The 22,658-nt window shown below is 38.4% G+C and overlaps 1 protein-coding gene across 2 annotated transcripts in view; it reads left to right on the plus strand.

Moving 5' to 3' along the window:
• Nucleotides 1–21,334, plus strand: part of C1QTNF7 (C1q and TNF related 7) — a 111,288-nt gene extending 89,954 nt beyond the window's left edge. For both annotated transcript variants that reach the window (XM_039241555.1, XM_039241556.1), the window contains exons 2-3: nucleotides 13,888–14,133; nucleotides 20,347–21,334. In XM_039241555.1, the coding sequence (XP_039097486.1) occupies nucleotides 13,888–14,133; nucleotides 20,347–20,978 (878 nt within the window). In that variant the 3' untranslated portion in view covers nucleotides 20,979–21,334. The remainder of the gene's footprint in view (nucleotides 1–13,887; nucleotides 14,134–20,346) is intronic.
• Nucleotides 21,335–22,658: the final 1,324 nt, after the last annotated feature.

The following is a 22,658-nucleotide window of genomic DNA, read 5'->3' on the forward strand; positions in this document are numbered from 1 at the left end:
GCTCACGCTGTCTCTCTCTCTCTCTCTCTCTCTCCTAGAAATAAATAAAAATATTTAAATACATAAATAAATAAAAAGAAGTGGAGAGCTCCTCAGCACTCCCTTATCAGCTAACAGCTCCCTACCTTGAAGGCTTTCTTCAACCATTAATCATTTTTGAACTTCTAGTTTTGTCTTATGTGGACTGAAAGTGGATGCTGGTCCAGCTATTTTTAGCAAGTCTTAAATGGATATGTGGGGACTGATTGCCCACTTATTCACTACTTTGGGTCCTCATATGAAACTTCAGGATGATGGGAATTCATCCTATTAAACATAGTTCTGTGAGTATTTGATGAATACCTGTCTTTTCCACTAAATTTTTCCTCTATAAGAGCTCTATGTTTACTCTCCCTTGAATACCAAGACCAAACATTCAGTGTCTAGCATATATTAACAGCTCAATAAATATGTGATGAGATAATGAATAGAAAACCAAGATCAAAGAGGGAGAAGACCAGATTTGTATCATTGAAACACCCTGGTTTGGAAGGACTAACAGAAGGGGCATCATTTGAACAATAGAAGAGCAGGCAAAGATTCCCAAAACTTGGCTATCCGTCAGAATTACTCATGGAGCTGTTGAAAAATAAAAATGCCTAGATATAATCTGCTGGTATGGTGATTCAATAGATCTAGTTGAGAATCCATGACCTAAGGTGCATAAGAGAGGTCTAAATAATGTACCAGGAGGGCTCCCAGGAAAGGAAGGCTGTACCTGATGGGGAGTTTGGAGGAGACTTTCTGGAGCATCAAGGAGACTTTCTGGACAAGGCAATGCATAAGGATGAAAAATTTGAGAAGATGAAGAAAGGGGCTGGGGAAGACATGGTTAACAGGAACTTGCAAGCCAGAGGAAATGAAATAAGCAAGGCACTGTGGCTAGAAAAATATTAGATTCTGGGCAGAATCTAGTGCTCTGGGGAGTTAAGAGTCAGGTGTGCATTCCACCTGACTGAAAGCTCTTTGGATGCAGAAACCTGACTTTCTAAAGTTAGCAACATCCAAGGGAGGTATATGGTATAGTGTGGTTGGGTAGACGAACTATGGATCAGGCTTCCTACATTCTTCATCTATAAGAGAAGGAGGATGAAATTACTCACCTCAAGAGGTTATTGTGAAGCTTAAAAGAAGTAATGATGTAATGTGTTAGCATATAAGTGCTCATTATATATCAGCTATAACTTGTTTTTAATAATTCTAGTACCTAACAAAGTAGCCAGTTCTGCAACTATCTTCCCAACTTTGCATTAGTCAAGGTCAGGTTTCAAGTGGCTTGAAATTGGCCATGATGGGAAGTTTGTTGTTGTTGTTGTTGTTTTAAATCACTAACCACCAGGGAAATGCAAATCAAAACCACAATGAGATACCACCTTCCACCTGTCAGAATGGCTAACATCAAAAAGACAGGAAAATAACAAGTGTTGACAAGGATATGGAGAAAAAGGAACCCTCGTGCATTATTGGTATAAATGTGATTTGGTGCAACCACTGTGGAAAATGTATGGAGGTTCTTCAAAAAATTAAAAATACCATATGATCCCATAATTCCTCCACTGGGTATCTACCCAAAGAATTTGAAAATGCTGAATCAGAAAAATACACCCACCCTCATCATGGGAGTGTTTACACCAAGGAAATTGGCAAAACTACAAACTTGAACCCTTTCTTTGAGAGCTGAATCAACACCTTGTTAGATGTTCTGTGGATATTGATTGGATTAGCCTAGGTTGAACGGACTTCAGTTGAAAAGTGAGTTAAGGCTACAAGAAAATAAAAGCAACAAGCTGAGAGAAAAAACTTCTCTTCATAGGCAAATCAGAAGAATATCTTGGCCTTGGAATGACTGGCAAATAAAAATGGAATATGAGTTTTATTCTAACCTAATGAAATAAGCTTTGGCATATTATTTCATCCATCACTTTCACCATTGTCTCTAAAATAAGCATCAAAAAAGCTGAGTGAAATAGTCACTGACAAGCCACAGCCCCATCAGAGCTCTGAATGCTCTCGGAGACAATTTCAAAGGCTAGTTCTCTCTGAAAAGAAGAACATGTCAGAGAAGGTACAGATCATAATGAGCTATCTGAGATGAAAAATAATTTAAAAAATTTAACATTGCAGAACAAAAAAATGCCATGATGCCTTAATAATACAAGAAACTTTATCATTAAACATTAAAGAGAAATTAAGGAAGTTGCAAATGACACAGGAAAGTGAATAGAAATGCCCATAAATCATATCAACACTCAGCCAAGGTAAGACAGTAACACAAGAATACATCTGTTTATTTTGGATGTCAACAAACCATTTCTAAGTTCTTTAATGGAGATTGCACTACTTCATAGAGTGAATAAAAAAGTCCTTTAAGAAGTCATTACTTTATAGAAATAAATTAACATATCCAATGGCTAAAACACCTGAAATTAAACTTGTAAGGACTAATATTCTAGTTCAGCCTCTTACAACACTTCAGTGTCTAGAAGAGGGGAGATTCCTTTAAGTCAGATAGTCAAGGCTCTCTTATACATAACAAAGTGTTATTGTGTGATGTTATATTGGTACTGAACTAATGGAAGCAGTTAACCCCAGGGACCTGCTTTCCCTGTTCAAGTTCAATACAGTCATGTGGTTTTTCAATATGGCCATACTTTTTCTTCCCCAATGAATTGCTATCGTTCCATTTGCTTTTATAGCACATGGACTACTCAAGACCTATATCTTCCTTTACATGAACAATCTTGGTTCAAAAGTAGTCATCCTTATTTCCAACCTACTTCCAATGAAAACGTACAAAACAAAACCCTTAATTGTATGCCCCATCCCCCCACCATGGATTTAGCTGCCACCAATTGGTGACATTGTTGAACACTAGTTATGTACATTCCAGTAGATACTTGTCCATTTGTGGGAGATACTCTTGCTGACCCCAATAGTACCCCCTTACTAAGTTTCAGTGTAATGATCCTTTTAATTCACAGTGTTTAACCACTGTCCTCCAAAGGATATCTGCTTTGACAGAATGACTGAAAGCAGACAAACTCGCGGCCTCACTCATACACTGTACCAAATCCACCACCCCGAAATCCTTTAGACCTTTTTGCCCAGATTCCCACTTATCTCCTGGCCAATTCCATTCTGTGATCAACCGTGTCCTTTCTTGGGGTGTCCTTTCTGGATAACAGGATTTGGGCCAGGCCAACCTTATAGTCCATGACTAACTTCCCTAAAGTTGCATCATGGAGAGGAATTGGACCCTTGGTTCCTTCCTTCCAGAAGACCATGGAAGCTTTAAGCAAATAATCTTAATACATCTCCAGCCAAAAATCCCTAAGAGGAAAACACCTTCATCAAGCTACTACCTAGTGCCTCCTTGTATGCATGGCACTAAAAGAGTCACTTGAGTGACTTCTCTCAGGAACTGTCTCCTTCAAGGCATATACAAACATGCTACATGTATAGAAGTGGCATTTTTTACAAATTCCATCTCATCAGGTACAACACATTGTTAGGGGACATTAAGAACTGTGAGAAAACTTAAAAATAATGAAGGATACCATTTTATTTTGAGGATGAGAAGACAAACCCAGACTCCATCTGATTAAGACCATACTCTGTAAAATGATGGTAATCAGGGAAGGAGGGGGATAAAATTGATGGAGTTTAAGGGTACTAACTTGTAACAAGCGGTAAATAAGCCTTAGAGCTCTAAGGCACAATAAGATGAATATAGAATATTATTGTACTATAATTATGTAATTTGATAACAGCAACAATCATATTACAATATTTAAATATACCAAATAACATTGTACACCTTAAACTTACACAATGCTATATGTATACATAAAGTTGACTAATTAAAAAAAAATCCTCCTAGAACTTAACTGAGGACCAAGGGGGAGAAGAAGGGGGGAAATGGTGGGGGAAAGGGAGAGAGGCAAACCATGAGAGACTCTTGAATGCTGACAAAAACTGAGGACTGATGGGTGTGGGGGGGAGGGGGGATGAGCATGGAGGAGGGCACTTGTGGGGATGAGCACTGGGTGTTATGTGGAAACTAATTTGACAATAAACTATTTGTTAAAAAAAATCCTCCTATAATTTAGCAAACAAACAAACAAACAAACAAAACCTGTCTCACTTCTGTGCCCAAGGCATGGTTTTTACTACCTTATGATAGAATTCATATTTTGGAGAGCCAACAAATTCAAAAGACCATTTCCTCCAGATGGGAGGGTGGACAGCTAGGATAAAATGCAGATCATCGAGATGGGGAGCCCATCCATCTTCTTGGTCAAATTTATCATCAGTGTTCACCTCGATAACTTTGAAAATACTTCTTCCAATTAGCGTTCTCAATTGCTTGAAAGGAACGGTGGGGAAAGCAGGATAACAAGGTTTTTCAGACATTGAATTTCCATAAACGACATCATGAATTATATATTGCTGTTGCTAAGGAGATGCAAGAAGTACGTATCAGAAGGAAACAAAGAAACTGATTACACCGAAGATGAGCAGTCACAGGCTTTGGAGAACCATTCTGCCTTTTGAGTTGTTATGATCAATTCTCTATAGTAACAAAGACATATCAGTCTTCTAAAAATACCCAATTATTTATCCATTCAGCAGAAAACAAAGAAGAGATCAGGGCAGTCCTGATGTCCATTTCGCAGCACATAGGATGAGGGACACTTTTCCTGCCTTATTTACCAAGAATATTTACCACCTCTCCCTGTTCAGTCCATGAGACACCACCCAATATCCAGAATTTGAAGATTCTACCTTGAAAATTCTCAAATAGGAAATGACTCTTTTCTCTAAGTTAACAACTAATTTCCAGTCAGTGAGTAATTTTTTTCCTGAAACTTCCACTCAGTGGAAAACAAATTAAGAAGGAAAAACTTAAGTAAACAAATCTGAAAAAGAGGCCACGACACACAGAGATGGAGGAATCTCTAAACTCACCCGTCAAAGAAAGCAGGAGCTTCAGGTTTATCTCAAACAAAACTGTAATTTTGATCAGCCCCTGATTGAGCCTCACCCCCATGAATGACTTCCAGGGCCTCTGGCTCTTTGGGACTAAAGGAGAAAATTATTTTTAGCACAACTATTTGGAAACCTCTGAGAACTTGGATCTCTTTTTCTGTCTGGTACCAAAGCAAGTTTTTCGCTGAAGCTCTCATGAAAGATCCTCAGTCTTTTGTGGATTTAGAATCCTGGAGCAAGCCACCAACCCAGAGCAAGGTATGGTGTTTCTTTTTTTTTTTTTTTTTGGTAGAATTTTGGCAAAGGTAGACGCAGTGGCCCATGTCATTATGGTAGCTTTTGAGTTTATTAAACAGACAGCTCTGTAAGAAAAATCCATGAAACTGAAGACCTGGGTTCAAATCTCAGGTCTGACACTAGCTTTGTGGCCATAGACAAGTTACTTGACTTCTTGAGACACCAGTTCCCTATCCAATCAATCTACCACAAAAGAGTCCTTTCAAAAGATGATACAGACTTAAAATTGCTCTGTAGACTACAAAATCTTTGCCAAATGTCAGAATATTTTATTGTTGTGCTATCATAGAGCTTTACATAAAGCAGGCAAAGCTTCATAAATCATGAGCTGTTGATATAAATAAATATTGAGAAATAAATATTTCCTTCATTCAACCTTTGTTGAGCCCCTCCTACAGACCAGTCTTTGTTTAAATGTTGGTGATACAGAGTTTATATTTTGGTGGAGAAAAAGCAAGGAGACAGATAATCCTAACATAATGTGGTTGTGAGGTGCTGCTTGCTGGGTAGTGACAGGAGAAGGGAGAGCTTTCCATGGCCAACAGGAGAGGCAGTTCTGAGGAGAAAAATTGGAGCCCTCAGAGACATAGCTAAGGAACTAACGTAACAGAAGCTACTGGTATATGAACACCTAAGCTCCCCACCCTGTTTTACTCACTCCTAGTGTCACTCCTAGGGCAGCTAGGAAAGGATAAAACCTGCTATTGTGCAATGTTTTCCTCTGCAGGCCAAGGATATGTCATGTTTTGGCCATCCCTGGTTACCTATCTTCTCCCTAATGATTTCCAGGCAAAATACATTCTCAAGTCAAATTAATAACCAAGTCAGCCCTTTGTCATGAAGTGATGTTACAGTTTCCCTACATGATGTGGAAGAAAACTCAAGTGTTCGGAGACAAGAAGAGCTCAGTTCAAATCCTGCCTGTGCCATTTTTATGGCTATTTGGACTTGGGGCCCTCAGAGTCTCAATTATCTTGTTTGTAAAATCAAGATGACATCACCTACTGCATAAGAGCAGCTTAGGGATGAAATAATGATGTTTTAAAACACCCAACACAGCGCCTGGGTGGCTTAGTCGGTTGAGCGTCCGACTTTCGCTTAGGTCATGATCTCGCGGTTCGTGGGTTTGGGCCCTGCGTCGGGCTCTGTGCTGACTGCCAGCTCAGAGCCTGGAGCCTGTTTCAGTCTGTGACTCCTTCTCTCTCTGACCCTCCCCTGCTCACGCTGTCTCTCTCTCTCTCTCTCTCCTAGAAATAAATAAAACATTTTTAAAAAATTTTTAAAAATAAAAAATAAAACACCCAGCACAGGGGCGCCTGGGTGGCTCAGTGGTTAAGTGTATGACTCTTGATGTTGGCTCGGGTCATGACCTCACAGTTCATGAGCTCAAGCCCCATGTCAGGCTTCGCACTAATGGCATGGAGCCTGCTTGGGTCTCTCTCTTCTCTCTCTGCCCCCCTCCTGTTCATGCTCTCTCTCCCACTCTCTCAAAATATAAATTAAATAAATAAATAATAATTAAAACACAGCAATAAAAAAATACCAGTATGTTCCTGCTTTCCAACTCATCTGTCTTTTTCACTTAGTTTTTCTATTATGGTAAAATATACATAACATAAAATTTATCGTTTTTAAGTATACAGTTCTGTGGTGGCAAGGATACTCACACTGTTGTACGACCATCACGTCATCATCCATCTCTCTGCCAAAATTGTTTGAAACTTTGCACTCCTTAAACATTGACCTCCACCTCACTCCTCAGCCCCTGGCAGGCACCATTTGACCTTCTATCTCTACAATTTTGACTATGCCAGATACATCATGTAGGTAAAATCATGCAATACTTGTCCTTTTGTGACTGGATTATTTCACTTAGCATAAAGTTTTCAAAATTCCTCCATGTCATAGAATGGGTCAAAATTCCCTTTTAATGGCCGAATAATATTCCATTGTATGTGTGTACCATATTATGATTATCCATCCACCTGCTCATGGCACATGAGTGGTATCCACCTTTTGGCTATTATGAATAATGCTGTGATGAGAATGGGTGTGCAAATATTTGAGTCCCTGCTTTCATTTCCTTTACATATATACTCAGGAGTGGAATTCCTGGGTCATAGGATAATTTTAGATTAAAGTTTTTGAGGAATTAACTTACCGTTTTACACAGCTGTTGTGCCATTTTACATTCTACCAGGCACATTTTTTCCAGGTTTGTTGAGATATAATTGACATATAACATTGTGTAAGTTTAAGGTATGCCATGTGAAAGTTTGATACATATATGTATTATGAAATGATTATTGCAGTAGGTTAGTTGACACATCCATCACCACACATAATTATCATTTTTTGTGTGCAGTAAGAACATGCAGTAACATCTATTCTCTTAGCAACTTTCAAGTATCTAAGACAGTATTATTAATTACAGATACCATGCTGCACATTAAATCCCCAAAACTTATTCAGCTTATAACTGAAAGTTTCTACGTTTTGACCACCATCCCCATTTTCTCCGCCCTCCAGCCCTGGGCAACCACCATTCTACTCTCTGTTTCTATAAGTTCAGTGTTTTAGATTCCACATACAAGTTAGATGGTACAGTATTTGTCTTTCTCTGACTTATTTCGCATAGTGTAATTCTTTCAAAGTTCATTCATGATGTCATAAATGATAGGATTTCCTTCTCTTTATGACCTAAAAATATTCCGTTGTATACATACCACATTTTCTTTATCATTCATTTGCCAGTGGATATTTAAGTTGCTTCCATGTCTTGGTTATTGTGAATAATGCTGCAATGAATGTGAGAATACAGATAACTCTTTGATATCCTATTTCCATTTCCTTTGGATAAATATGCAGGGGTGGGATTGTTGGGTCATATGGTAGTTCTATTTTTAATTTTTTGAGAAGTCTCCATATTGCTTTCCATAGTGGCTTTACCAGTTTACATTCTCACCAACAGTGCACGAGGGTTCCCTTTCCTCCATATCCTCACCAAAACTTGTTATTCCTTCTCTTTTTGATGATTGCCACTCTGACACATGTAAGGTGACATTTCATTGTGGGTTTGATTGGCATTCCCCTAATGATTAATGATGTTGAGCATCTTTTCATGTACCTATTGGCCATCTGTATGTCTTTTTTGGAAAAAAATGTCTACCAAGATCCACTGCCCATTTTATTTTTTTAAAATTTTTTGAATGTTTATTTATTTTTGAGAGACAGAGGCGTGAGAGTGCACTAGCAGGGGAGAGGCAGAGAGAGAGAGGGAGACACAGAATCCAAGCAGGCTGCAGGCTCCAGGCTCTGAGCTGTCAGCACAGAACCTGACATGGGGCTCGAACCTATGAATGGTGAGATCATGACCTGAGCTGAAGTCAGGTGCTTAATGAACTGAGCCACCCAGGCATTGCCCATTTTAAGTCAGATTATTTGTTTTGTTCCTGTTGATTTGTATGAGTTCCTCTTATATCTCCTCTTTACTATATGGTTTTTGTGCGTATTTTCTCTCATTTTATAGGTGCTTTTTCATTTTGTTGATTGTTTCTTTTGCTCTGCAGAAGCTTTTTACTTGGATGTAGTCCCACAATTGTTTATTTTGCTTTTGTTGCTTGTGTTTTGGTGTCATATCCAGAAATGCTACTGCCAAGACCACAGTCAAGGATCTTTTTACCTGGGTTCTCTTCTAGAGGTTTTAGTTTCAGGTCTTATATTTAAAGCTTTAATCCGTTTTGAGTTGAGTTATTTGAGTGGTGTAAGTTAGGGATCCAATTTTATTCTTCTACATGTAAATATATAGCTACCGCAACACCAATTTATTGAAGAGATGATTCTTTCCCTAGAAAGTATTCTTGGCTTCCTTGTCAAATATTAGTTGACTGTATATACATGGGTTTATTTTTTTAATATATAAACACATGCTATTTACAAAGAGATATAAATCTGTGGACACATTTCCTAAAAGTTCAATTTTTGCAATGATTTATTCAGTATTTCTCCAAGTATTTTCATGGTGAGTTTAGCAGGAACAAAGGGTTCTATCCCTAAAAATCTTACAAAGCACTACATACTACATTCTTGCCTTACACATTCAAAATATGTATTAACATAAAGACTGAAATCTACAGACCATAAAGTAAGTTTAAAAAACTAGAAACCTGTTACTTTATAATCCCTACAGAAAAATAGGATACATTAGCTTCCCAAGACAGATCTGTACAGGATTAACAATATTTCCAGAGCTTTGATTTTCTCACTCCAAAGGAGCGTGATGTGGGAAAAAATACATTTTAGCACATATTCTACATAAATTTGCATATTCAATGCAATTCTTCAAAATACTTCGTATGAGGCATGACTACAAATGTGTATGAAGTTTCTTTTTGTAGTTTTGAAAATGACCTAAAAGTGGATTATAGTGTATATTGAGTTCTATACTTTAAATTGGTCCAATTTATGGTGTGTAAATTAAATCTCAATATAGCTGTTAAAAATATTATAATGTTTATAAAACCATGAGCCACATAGTGCAGTCCCAGCCAAAATAACCAAATTCAACTGCAACCCAGTGGGACAGTGGGCAAAGGATAGATTCTTCAATATAAGGTGCTTAAAAAACACAGTTGGATCCCTACCTCACACTTTTTATCAGAAAACATTCTACTGGGTCAAAATTAAATGTGAACAAATGAAACAACAAAAGAACTGAAAGTGGGAGAATTTTGTTTTAGTATCTTGGAGTGAGGTAGGCCTTTTAAACACAATAAATTAAACTTCAAGAATGTTTTTATAATAAAATTATTTTAAAATTCATTAACAAAATACAAAGGCAAACTGGAAGAAGCTATTTGCTGTTCATATCATAAACTGTGTCCACACATATACACACAGATTTATTGTACTATTGCTTATATAGGAATGAAAATATCTCAAATACCCATCAGTAGGAGACTGGTTAAATGTAACACAATCGTATGGTGGATATTCTATAGTCACTAAAAAAAAGAATGAGGCAACTCTATATACTGATAACAGAAAATCTCTTAGCTGAAAAAGCAAGGTACGGAAAGTTGCATATTTTTTGCCAAAGTGGGTAAGAAAGACACACAAGAAACTAGCAACAATGATTGCCTCTAGAGAGGGGGCCTGCATTGTCTGGAAGATTGGGAAGAAGGAGAGAGATTTACTTCTCATTGCATACCTTTTTTAAATTTTATAAATGTGCATGTTCTATCTTTACCAAAAAAAAGGGTAAAAATTTAAAATATTTCTAAATACTTAGACAATGCAAAATTAAAACAACTCACATCTTTTGTTTGTATTTTTAAACACTGTGAAAGGGGCCCACAGACCCTATGAATGTTTAAGTTCTCTCTTTTCTCTTTCCCTTGTAATATTCTCATATTCCATTCTCCCTTGTTTTTCATTTTGTTTTTCACAAAACACACACCTCCCCGTCAAAAAAAACAAAAAAACAAAAACCAAAACCTTCTCCTCTGTCCACAGCCTGAGTTTTTTGTGCCAGACACTGTTCTAGATGGTTGTAGAAATCAATGACTAAGACGAAGATCCCTGCTCTATGCCCTTATCCCTTACATTCCATCAGATGGAGATATACCATATTTTTAGAGCATAATAAAGGTAATAATAATCTAGTGTGTTAGAAGGTGGTGAGTACAAAGAAGAGTAGAAAACAACAGAGCATAATGAGGGGGGATGGGCAGTATGAAAAGGCAGATTGCAATGTTAAATACAGTATAAGAATTGGCTCTAGGAAGAGGTTGGCATTTGAGCAAAGACTCAGAGAGGGAGATGAGTGAGTGAGACATGTAGACATCTTGGAGAAGAAAGTTCTAGACAGAGGGAAGAGACAGCATGAAGACCCTAAAGCAGAACATTCCTGGTGTCTTTGGGAATCACCAAGGAACTCTGAGTGACTGGAGCTAGAGAGGAGAGAAAGTAGTGGAGGATGAAGTTAGGGAAGTAAGGAGGGTGTGCCCAATCCAGTAGAGCCTTGAACCATGTACCATGAAGCTTCTGGCTTTTAAGTAAAATGAAAAAACAGGGCAGGGTGATGCCACTGTAGTTTTCTATTATAACCCACATCCTACTGGCATCCTAATAAACTGAGTCTCAAGACTCCAGTGGCCAGTTACCACCATTCTGTCATCATGCATCAAGCACCACAACATACTATTCCTCAATTCTGATGAGGATTGTTAAATTAACAATCCTTTTGAGAGCCTTTCAAAAATAACTGGGGATACTTCTAGCATTTAGACTACCATACAGACAATATTCTAATTCATTTGTCAATGAAAGGCAAAGCATTTGTTCAATGAATGCATCTGTTTCAGTTGTATTAATTTTTACCTACTTCGAGCACCTTTTTGCCTGGCTATCAGAAATATTTATATCCTTTCTTCCAAGCACATCTTTAAAATTTCTGTTTTTTTTATTCACCATAACCGGGACCCTTAACCCAAACTTCTTTGTAGACTGATCCCTGACTATTGGCATGTTCGTGTTCTCAGCCTCTCCATCATAATGTCTGAGAAGCCACTGCCCAAAGCACCTTCCCTCCAAGTAATTTCAAGCCCCTCTTAGAACCAAGTCTTGGCCTCCGCTACAGGATCCCATCCCATGTCTCTTCAAACACCTTTTTACGAGTATCTCCTATGAGCATGTTCTTTTCTTTCAAATTGTTTCTCAAAGCTTCCTCTAATCCATTTTTTACAAGAAAAAGCTAGCAGTTTCATCATTGCAGTTTTGTTTTAACTGTGGCGGGTATGGATAGAATGTTCTTTCATTTTCTATAATCTGGGACACCTTTGAAAAGGCTGGTATCTTTATCAGATCCACTGGGCTTTTCAGAAAGTGCCTTAATCCCGGTTGAGCAATGGAATCAGTAATGTTGAGTTTGTGTTCTATTATAAGCAAACTGTGCACAGCAAAAATGTTCTACTGGATGTGGGGGAGGGAAGATGAGTGGGGAGAGATACTGGTGACATGAGATTAGGGTCATGGATACAGGGTCTATATCTGGGTAAGTGGCTTCAGTTTCTCACTAATAAGATTTCTAGGAATCAGACTTATTTTGAATCACATGTGCACACTGTGTTTTTCTCAGTTTGTCATTCCTATGCTCTGGCAAATTTCTAGGTCTAATTCCAAGATGTTGCAATTTCCCCATGAGTATCATAAAACTGGTACAGTGTGCCTGGTTAATTTTCTGATGTGGCCATCAGAAAGCAAGGAAGCTCCATCTGATTACTTTTTTCACATTTTATGATTATTTCCTTTGGGCAAGTACATGCCAAAGCATATATATCAAGCCTTGTTGAGATTTCTTATTAAAGCACAGGTCCAACTACCTGAACACTATTCATTTGCATTGTCCTAAAGCCATGTGCAAACATTCTCCCATCCAGAAAGCTGCTAATCCTAGGGACCATTTAGCCTAGAAACTCAGGTGTCTCAGCCCATACAGCCCGCCCTTCAGTTTATAAGCCAAATGCCATGCTAATAAATGATCGGTCATTCTCAGGATCCTGTTTGTGGAGGGAAAAACCAAGTCCTATTAGACCATAGCTAAAGAGACCTGTTGTCTGCTTCCCTAGGTGCACATGGCACCATGCATGGTTTAATTTCACTCAGCTCTTTAATTGAGCCCTGATGCTAACAGCTTAATCGTTCACTAGGGCACTGTATTCTGCAGATTTTAAATTAAAGTTTGAGACCTCCCCTTTAGGACACGCACAGTACTCCAATTAGCACTAATTGGTTTTACACATGATTATCAAGTGAAAAACTTCGTTTTCCTGAAAATGCCACTTCTTTTCTCCTGCTTTAAAAACCCCATAAATTTTAAGAAACTTCTCATGGATGCATGCAAAGACTAGATATAAGGATGTCTAGCGTAACGTTTATATTGGCAGAAAACTGGAAGGAAATATCTGCAATGGAGAATCGCATACACAAAGAATAGTGCATAAAATGCAACATTTTTTAATGTTATGAATTATTTTTGACATGGGAAGACGCTCATGATATATTGTTAAGTGAAAAAAGTTGGAGACATAGAAGAGTCGCATAATATTTTTCTCCACAGCATAGAAAGAAAGGCCGGAAGGATGTCTGTATCAAAATGTAAAGAGTAATTATCTCTAATGACGAGAATAGTGTTGATGTTTATCTTATTTGTTTGAATTTCTAATTTTCTAAAAATAATGCATTACTTCTGCAAGAAGAAACCATCATTTTTCAAAGTCCACCACTGACCCTACAGGAAAAAAAAATGCAACAAGTGGCTTTATTTTGAAATTTTAAAAATCAGTCCTTCATCTCCACCAACCCCTGTGTGGGACACTGAGAATCCTCTATCAGGAACGTGTTCGTAGTTTACAATAGAATTACGAGAGTTAACAGAAGTTGTATACATGCACGGAGAGGTGAGCACTGAAGTGCATGGTTGCAAATGCCCGTCCTCATATTCATTTATGCCAAAACTGCCACCTGAGAGGGTGGATTTATGTCCCTGTGTTTCTTTTCCAGAGCCAAAGATGTTTATCTTGCTCTATGTTACAAGTTTTGCCATTTGTGCCAGTGGACAGCCTCGGGGTAATCAGTTCAAAGGAGAGAACTACTCCCCAAGATATATCTGTAGCATCCCTGGCTTACCTGGACCTCCAGGACCCCCTGGAGCAAATGGTTCCCCTGGGCCCCATGGTCGGATCGGCCTTCCAGGACGAGATGGTAGAGACGGCAGGAAAGGAGAGAAAGGTGAAAAGGGGGCTGCAGGTAATGAACGATGAAGTGCCATTAAACACCCCTCGTCCACCCCTGTCTTAAACTCTGTCCTTTCTTTGTTGCCTTTTCTAATGAGAATTGCTCCTGAAATCCCTTCTCTGTTTCACCTTCCTTATTTATAATAATGTATTGAGCCCTTACTATGCTTTAGATATCGCTGCAAACTCTTTACCTCCGTCTTATTTTATTGTAATGACAACTCTTTTGGTTATCCCATTTTGCAGGTGAGAACCCAGAGCAATAACATGGTTGAATAGTTACTGAAGGCAAAAGTTCACTGCTAGTGACAGGCAGAGCTGGACTCAAATACTGATGCCCGTGATCACAAGGCTGTACTAGCTAGCAGGCAATGCCTGGGTGTGCAAAGGCATGGATGGATAGACAGATAGATGGACGAGGAAGGGAAATGGACAGACGAAGCAGAGGCAGGAATTAGGAGCCAAAAAGCACAGATCCCATCCTGATCTGTGCTAAATATCCTGAGCAAAGTTGCATAAAGGACTTCCAGGTTTGATTTTTCACAGATGAAATAACAATAGCACTGTATAGCCCACTTTTTGTAGCTCATGTCTTTCCCACCTGTCCGGTCCCAGCTAAAAAAGTACATTCGTATTGCTCTTTACAGCAACACAATTGCCCCCTACTTCTTCAGTAATTTTTTCTTTTTTCCCACAAATAAACTGGCCCAGGAAGATTGCCAGACTCTGCAATCCTTCAGAGTAAACCGAATTGAAATTCTCTTAGAGAAACTGTGTTAACTCTAAAAGAGGAAGTGATTTGGCATCAATCTTTAAAAACAAGTTTCCGAGTGTAAAGACTGGGACAAAAGATAGGAAAAGAAAGGTCTATCAGCCTAAGAAACACGTCTCTCTCTAGTCATCACACCTGATTTACTGGTGTTATGTGAAACAGTAGCATAATGCATATGCAAGTTACTGGATAATAATTCATTTCTGAATTTGTCATGCAGAAAATACTTGGAAAATCAGTAGCTACCAAATGTATGAATATTGTTCAATATTAGATTAAAAACTTTTAGGTAAAGGTTCAACATCAGATAAGGAACCTTTAATTTGGAGCTTACATCTTATCTATGGTAACACCTATGGCTACAACTTACTGCTTTGTCATGATCATGAATAGCCTAGAAATCCTATAATAATAACATGGCCGTAGTTGAATATGACCAACCCTTTTAGTTTATTTACTATGTCTGGAAGCAATAATGTAGTGCTTACACACTTCTAAATATAAAATTCAGTCAGATTTATGCTTAGACCTTGGCTCCTTCAATTACTAATTTAGTATCCTTGGACAAATAACTGCTTTGAGCCTTATTTCCTCATTTGTAAATTGGGAGTAGTAAAGGTGATTGTGGCAATTAATAATCCAATAATACATGGAAAACACTCAGTAGGATAGCTGCCATGTGGTAAGCACTCAGTAAATGTTAGTTGTTACTACATATCACACAGTGAACTCCAAACATGAGTCATAGATAAGTTCCTGAATATCCAAAGTTATGTAATAAACTGGAAATGAGTGATTGGTTTCATGAGGTGGTTCTAGTGTCATTTAAAAGTACATGTGGAGGGGGGCGCCTGGGTGGCTTAGTCGGTTAAGCGTCCGACTTTTGCTTAGGTCATGATCTCGCGGTTCGTGGGTTCGAGCCCCGTGTCGGGCTCTGTGCTGCCAGCTCAGAGCCTGGAGCCTATTTCAGAGGCTGTATCTCCCTCTCTCTCTGATCCTCCCGCTCACGCTGGCTCTCTCTCTCTCCTAGAAATAAATTAAAAAAAAAAAAAACATGCGGAGGGACATCTGGCTGGCTCAATAGGTAGAACATGAGAACCTTGATCTCAGGGTTGTGAATTTGAGCTCCACACTGGGTGTAAAGATTACTTAAAAAACAAAATCTTTAAAAATATAAGTATGTGGATATGCATTCAGGGTAAATTGAATGTTCATAATTGCTACAAATTTAACCATATGAGGCCAACTACACCCCCATATTCATGGATACACCCATGCATTATTCTTCAACAAGCTTCTTGTGTGTCTATTGCTATCCAGTATTATTCTAGACCAGTGTTTTTCAACCTCCACCCTAATGTTATTTTAGACCAAACAATTATTTACTGTGGGTTGGCTATCTTGTGCTTTTGAGGACAGTTCAGCATCCCACTAGCTGCCAGTGGCACCGCCACCAACTGTGACAACAAAAATGTCTCCAGCCATTGCCAACCATCCCTTGGGGGTAGTATAAAATTGCCCCTGGTTAACATTACTGCTCTAAACAAGGAAAACACAAACATTAATCAGACATTGCCTTGATAAACATTTGAGGGTGGGAGGCCACTATAGAAACATAATAATTGCAATATTCATCATCATCATCATCATCATCGCCATTTATTAAGAACTTACTACATCAGAAATTTTACATTTAATAGTTAATGTTTATCATAAGCCTATTATAAAACACTATAATCAGCAATAATAATGTTACAATGGAAAAATTGAGATTTAAAAATAAAATTACTTTCTGAACCTGAGATGACTTAAATCCAATATACACACATATACACATAAGGACCTATAACATCTAAGAAAGGTAGGAATGCCTTTGTGATCAATGAAGAAAAACACACCTTATTTACAAACAATAGTAACAGAGCCCTGGGGCTTTGGGGATAAGCTTTTAATGTATCTGGAACTGGGCACAACATGGCTAATAGTCTTTGATTCTTCTTTCCTCTTTAATGACACCACAAATGTCTTCTCCTTCATGTGTCCTTGATAAACATCCCCACCACATCCACCCCAAGCAAGCACAAGCAGAATCAAGCATATTTTTGTTCAACTTCTCTACCTTAAATTACAAATACAGAGCTTATTATACTAATTAGAAAATTTCTATTATGGGGCACCTGGATGGCTCAGTCAGTTAAATGTCTGACTTTGGCTCAGGTCGTGATCTCACGGTTCATGAGTTCGAGCCCCACTTCCAACTCTGTGCTGACAGCTCACAGCCTGGAACCTGTTTCGGATTCTGTGTCTCCGTCTCTCTCTACCCCTACCCCGCTCACACTCTGTCTCTCTCTCTCTCAGAATAAATAAACATTTAAAAAATTTTTAAAGAAAAAGAAAAGAAAATTTCTATTAAAAATCTGTCTCTTTCACTGGTCCATAGTAATTACTGTTGTAGTAGAATAGTACCATTTAATTTAATCTGAATGCACATCTATATAAATATCTTCTAATAACACTAGAACCACCTCTTGAAACTAATCACTCTAGTTTATTACATGGCTTTGGATATTCATGAACTTAGCTATGACCCAAATTTGCAGATCACAGTGTAATCGGTAGTAACAACTAACTTGAGGGTGAAATAGGTGTCATTCATGTCAATGTCCCACTTAGTCCCTAGCATAGTGCCTAGCATGTAGTAGATGATCAATCAATATTACATGGTTTAGATGTATGTATGCATGCACACATAAACCCAGGGATGGATGGATGGATGAAGGCATAGATGCATGCATGGATGGATGGATGAAAGAAAAAAATAGCACTGAAGAAGAAATCTTTGTAAACCCATTTCATGGAGAACTAAGAAATCCTTTCTCTCCAAGTGTTAGCACCTAAGCATGGACTAAGCAGTACTCCATAATTCTCCTTCTACATATGTCTAACTGAATAGGAAGAGGAGGAATGATTCATCCCTTCTTTCCCTGATTCATTAATGGGCCATTAGCACAGGTAAAAATCCTTCATGCAAATGGGAAGAATTACTTCAAGTTATTATAGTTAATCTCTGATTAGCTAATTCAATAACTATAGAAAATCCAAACACTGAGATTGTAAAGATGGCCAGCCTTGTAAAATTGCATCTTAGTATTTGTGGTTTTGTCTCAAAGAATTTTCAATAGGATGAGGCCTTAAGCAACGTAGTCCAACACCTTCATTTCAAGGACTGAGAAACAAGTCAGAGAGATGGAGCCCCTTCTTCAAATTCACCTAATGAATCCATGGATGAACTAAGGTTTGCTGGTCTGCTGAGCCACTGTTTACTGCTTTTCTCACTAGGTTTGGAGGGGATTTAGATCCAATTCTTCATATTACACATGACGCATTTGAAACGCAGACAACAAGTGACTTGCCCAAAGTCATAGAGACAGGAGGACTGGAGTACATAATGAAATTTAATAGTCAAAATTGTTGCTGATGCCAAAAAAGTTTTTCTGTTAGTACATCAAAGGTCATTCATGACCTTCACTCATGAAGACAGCAAAAGTTAAGCTCCTATTGAAGATAAAAATAACAATTTAGAATTTGTGGTCCTTGATTCAAAAGTAAATTTAACAGTATTATAGTATTCATATTTTATTTCTACCAAAAAGAAGCAAACATTGAAAGATCACCCTATTATGGGCTTATTTCAAGAAATAAATACCAGAGTATATTCTGGCTGGGACCAAGGGAATTTCAACTTCACAACAAAAGCCATCTAGAGCTTTAGGACAGTTCCGTGATCAGTAACAATACTGATCCCAGTCACCAAAAAAGACATTTCATTCATTATTAGAATCTTTGGTGCATCACAAATTGTTAAACAACATCTTTCCAAAATTATTAAAACAAAATACTGGATGTTTTAAACTTCTAAAATTTTCATTATCCAGAACATTTCATTTCTAATTTGCCAAAGTGAAAATTAATTAAACTCATACACCGGTATACATGTAATCTTCAAACAAATTATACCAAAGCACTATCAAGATAAAAAGACTCAGCTTAATAAAAGTTCCTGAGAGGAAATACATAGTTAAGAGTGAAACTACACAGTATATCCATAATATATTTTCCCTGACTACAGAAGTACTTTATAAACTACAAATAATTTGGATATTTTTTGAGCGTGTATCACTACACAAGCACTATCTATGGAATGGATTTGGCCATAAACATTAAATGACATTTTTATGCTATTAAGTCATTGTTATTATATATATGGTTTAAAAATTAAATAAACGTTATTTATCCCTTTCAACCAATGATCACAATTTCTCTGCATTTAGCCTTGGGTTGATCTATAGATGTAAAAATTTGGACAAACAGAAAATATTTCACTGTGGTGATTTTGAATTTGTTGAAATCCTTTCACAGATATTATGTCTTTTCTATATATAAGGAGACCCAGAGAAATTAAGGGACTTGCCTAAAATGATACAACCATTTAGCTGCAGAGCCAAACAGAATTTAGGATTCTTGATTCCAGCCCCAAAGGTAAGAGGCACTTTGATGAAGGGGAAGCATCATTACACTAAGACTTGGATTCCAGTCCTAGCTTGATACAGAAGCCAGTTTCTTCACTTCTCTGGGATTCAATTTTCTCCTCCAAAAAAGAGCTGCTGCCGACAACAGCTGATGTTGGCCACCAGTGGTGGCCATCACTGTTCTTCGTTATTGTAGCATATTGAACCCTCACTATGTGCCAGGTGCACTTTACACTCTAGCCACTGCCCTGGGGAGATGCTCAGGCTCCAGAGTCAGGAAGGCATGAGTTCAGATCACAAGTCCATTACGTACTAGCTTTGTTTCCTTGAGCAAACTGACTTCTCTGTGGCTCAGTCTCCCCATCTGCAATGGAAGTAATAATACCTAATTCATAAAGTTGTTGCAAGACCTAAAGAAGACAATGCCTGTCAATAAAGTGCTTTCCCTGGTACATAGTAAATGTTGAATAAATATGAGCTAATCTAATTTTGATTAATTATTTTATTATCATACTAATAGAGGTAGGATGGGACATGAGACTAAATAACTTCTAAGGATTCATCCGGCTCTGTCTGCTCCCATGACCTCACTCTGGAAAATAATATCATTATGCTTATTGAATTTCTCCTGTAGTGACAAATAATGTATGTGACTGATTTAGGTGCAGATGATCCATCATCAAAAATAGCGTTTAAATGATCTTTCATATACTCAGGAAAATTTACCTGAAACTCTGATGAAAATTTTCTATTTCCATTTTAATGCGTCAGTAATTTTTTTTTAAATACGCATTAGTATTTAGTAGTGTCCTTTTGAAAGTTGACTGGAGAGACAAGTTTACGGTGTGCTGGCACTATGTGGACATGCTATTTGTGACCGTATATTTAGAGAAACTATGAATTAAACTGTAAACTCTTTTTAAAGGTTTGAGAGGTAAGACCGGACCACTGGGCCTTGCTGGAGAGAAGGGGGACCAAGGAGAGACTGGGAAGAAAGGACCCATTGGACCAGAGGGAGAAAAAGGAGAAGTAGGTCCAATTGGGCCTCCTGGAGCAAAGGGGGACAGAGGAGAGCAAGGGGATCCAGGGCTGCCTGGAGTTTGTAGATGTGGAAGCATCGTGCTCAAATCTGCCTTTTCTGTTGGCATCACAACCAGCTACCCAGAAGAAAGGCTACCAATTATATTTAACAAGGTCCTCTTCAATGAGGGAGAACACTACAATCCTGCAACAGGCAAGTTCATCTGTGCCTTCCCAGGGATCTATTACTTTTCTTATGATATCACATTGGCAAATAAGCATCTGGCGATCGGGCTGGTACACAACGGGCAGTACCGGATAAAGACCTTCGACGCTAACACAGGGAACCATGACGTGGCTTCGGGGTCCACGGTCATCTATCTGCAGCCAGAAGATGAAGTGTGGCTGGAGATCTTCTTCACCGACCAAAACGGCCTCTTCTCAGACCCAGGTTGGGCAGACAGCTTGTTCTCTGGATTTCTCCTGTATGTTGACACAGATTATCTAGATGCCATATCGGAAGATGACGAGCTGTGATCAGGACTGCCATCCTGAATGTTCCAAGATTCTTGTGGCAGACACTTTGACTTGATCTGGGGCCCTGGAAGGTGGAGCAAGCAGCAATGAGATCCAAAGAAACTCCCACTCAGATTCCAAAGCATTTACAGAGAATTCTAGCATAATCTATTAAAACAAGATGAACCACTAAATGGTTGAATCCACACCAAGATGAATTATATAAAACAATAACCCCAGATAACAATCCTCTTGAAAAGTAATGTTCATAAATATTTAAACAAATTAAAGACAATGTTAACAAATTTTCTGTTAAACTCCCTGAGTGATAAAATCAGCTGGCAATGATATTGTCTCATTAAATCTTCATAAAATTACATTTTTTGCTTGTTATTTAAGAGAATCATCACACCCCAGACAAAGTCTTTAACAGTTCTCAAAAATCAAGAACTAAAGGTAAGAGATACTGAGTAATTGCAAGTAAGCTAAAATAAAGTGGTAGCTTCCCTTTTTTTGTTATGCATTCCTTCATGCTTATATATGAATTCATTTGACAACTCTTAAATAAGCCTGTGTGAGCCAGACAGTGAGGTGCTAGGTCAGATATGATAATGAGTTAAGACAAAATCTGTGCCTTCATACCGGCTGGTGTGTGAGGAACATGATGTCACAATTCAGAGAGGTGAGCACCTGACCAACAGACTGACTCCAAGCTGGACATGGGAGCCACTCTTCCTGGGGACGGGGGCCAGAGAAGGTTTCATATGTGGAAAAATACTAACCATGCTAAGTCTTGTGTGTTTAAGGAGGTGGGAGAGACACAAAGGAAACAATGAATTCTGCAGGTGCTTTACCCCATCCCATCCTCAAAACATCATTGGTATTTGCAGTCAGAAAGGGTTGGAAAACCCAGAGACAGAGGGGACGTGGGCAGGGTAATGGAAATGAAGAGAAACAAGTTACTGAGATCAGCCAGGAGGTCATTCTCCTAAATTTTTTAGCTTGATGGTTTCCAAGACAATTATTATTCCTTACGTAGCTTGCACACTAATGAGGGCACTACCTTATATTGTCGGTAAGCATTATTCCTCGTGGATTTCCCAGGTATTGAATCCAAATAAAAGTGAAATATATGTGCACTGATTTATAGTGAAGTGATGACAGTGAGTAGGAGGAAGGAGAGGGACCAGACGTCTGAGCAGATAGCTGTCCCTTCCAAGCATCATGGCTCCTGCAGTTCCACTTTCCCTGGGGTACATGATTTCACATGATTCCTCGTGACTTCCACTGACGGTCGTAGGATTCCCTTACTCTCTTCCTTTCGGTGACTTTTTTTTAAGTGTTTATTTATTTATTTTTGAGAGAGAGCAAGAGAGAGGGGGGAAGGGGCAGAGAGAGAGAGGGAGAGAGAAAGTTCCAAACAGGTTCCACACTGTCAACACAGAGTCCAGCGAGGGATTCAAACCCACAAACCGTGAGATCATGACCCGAGCCAAAATCAAGAGTCCCATGCTTAACTGACTGAGTCACCCAGGTGTTTGGATGGCTTCTAATTTTTCTTCCATTCCTTCTCTCTTTGCTCATTCACTTAATAAACATCTGTAATGCCTCTTATGTGTGAGTCACCAAACTGGGTTCTGTGAAGGTGGAGGAACACCAAGGTACATATGTCACAGCCACTGCCACCACATGTCTAAGGAT

Source organism: Hyaena hyaena, unplaced genomic scaffold, assembly GCF_003009895.1.
Source record: "Hyaena hyaena isolate Hyena2069 unplaced genomic scaffold, ASM300989v1 scaffold_195, whole genome shotgun sequence".
NCBI lineage: Eukaryota > Metazoa > Chordata > Mammalia > Carnivora > Hyaenidae > Hyaena > Hyaena hyaena.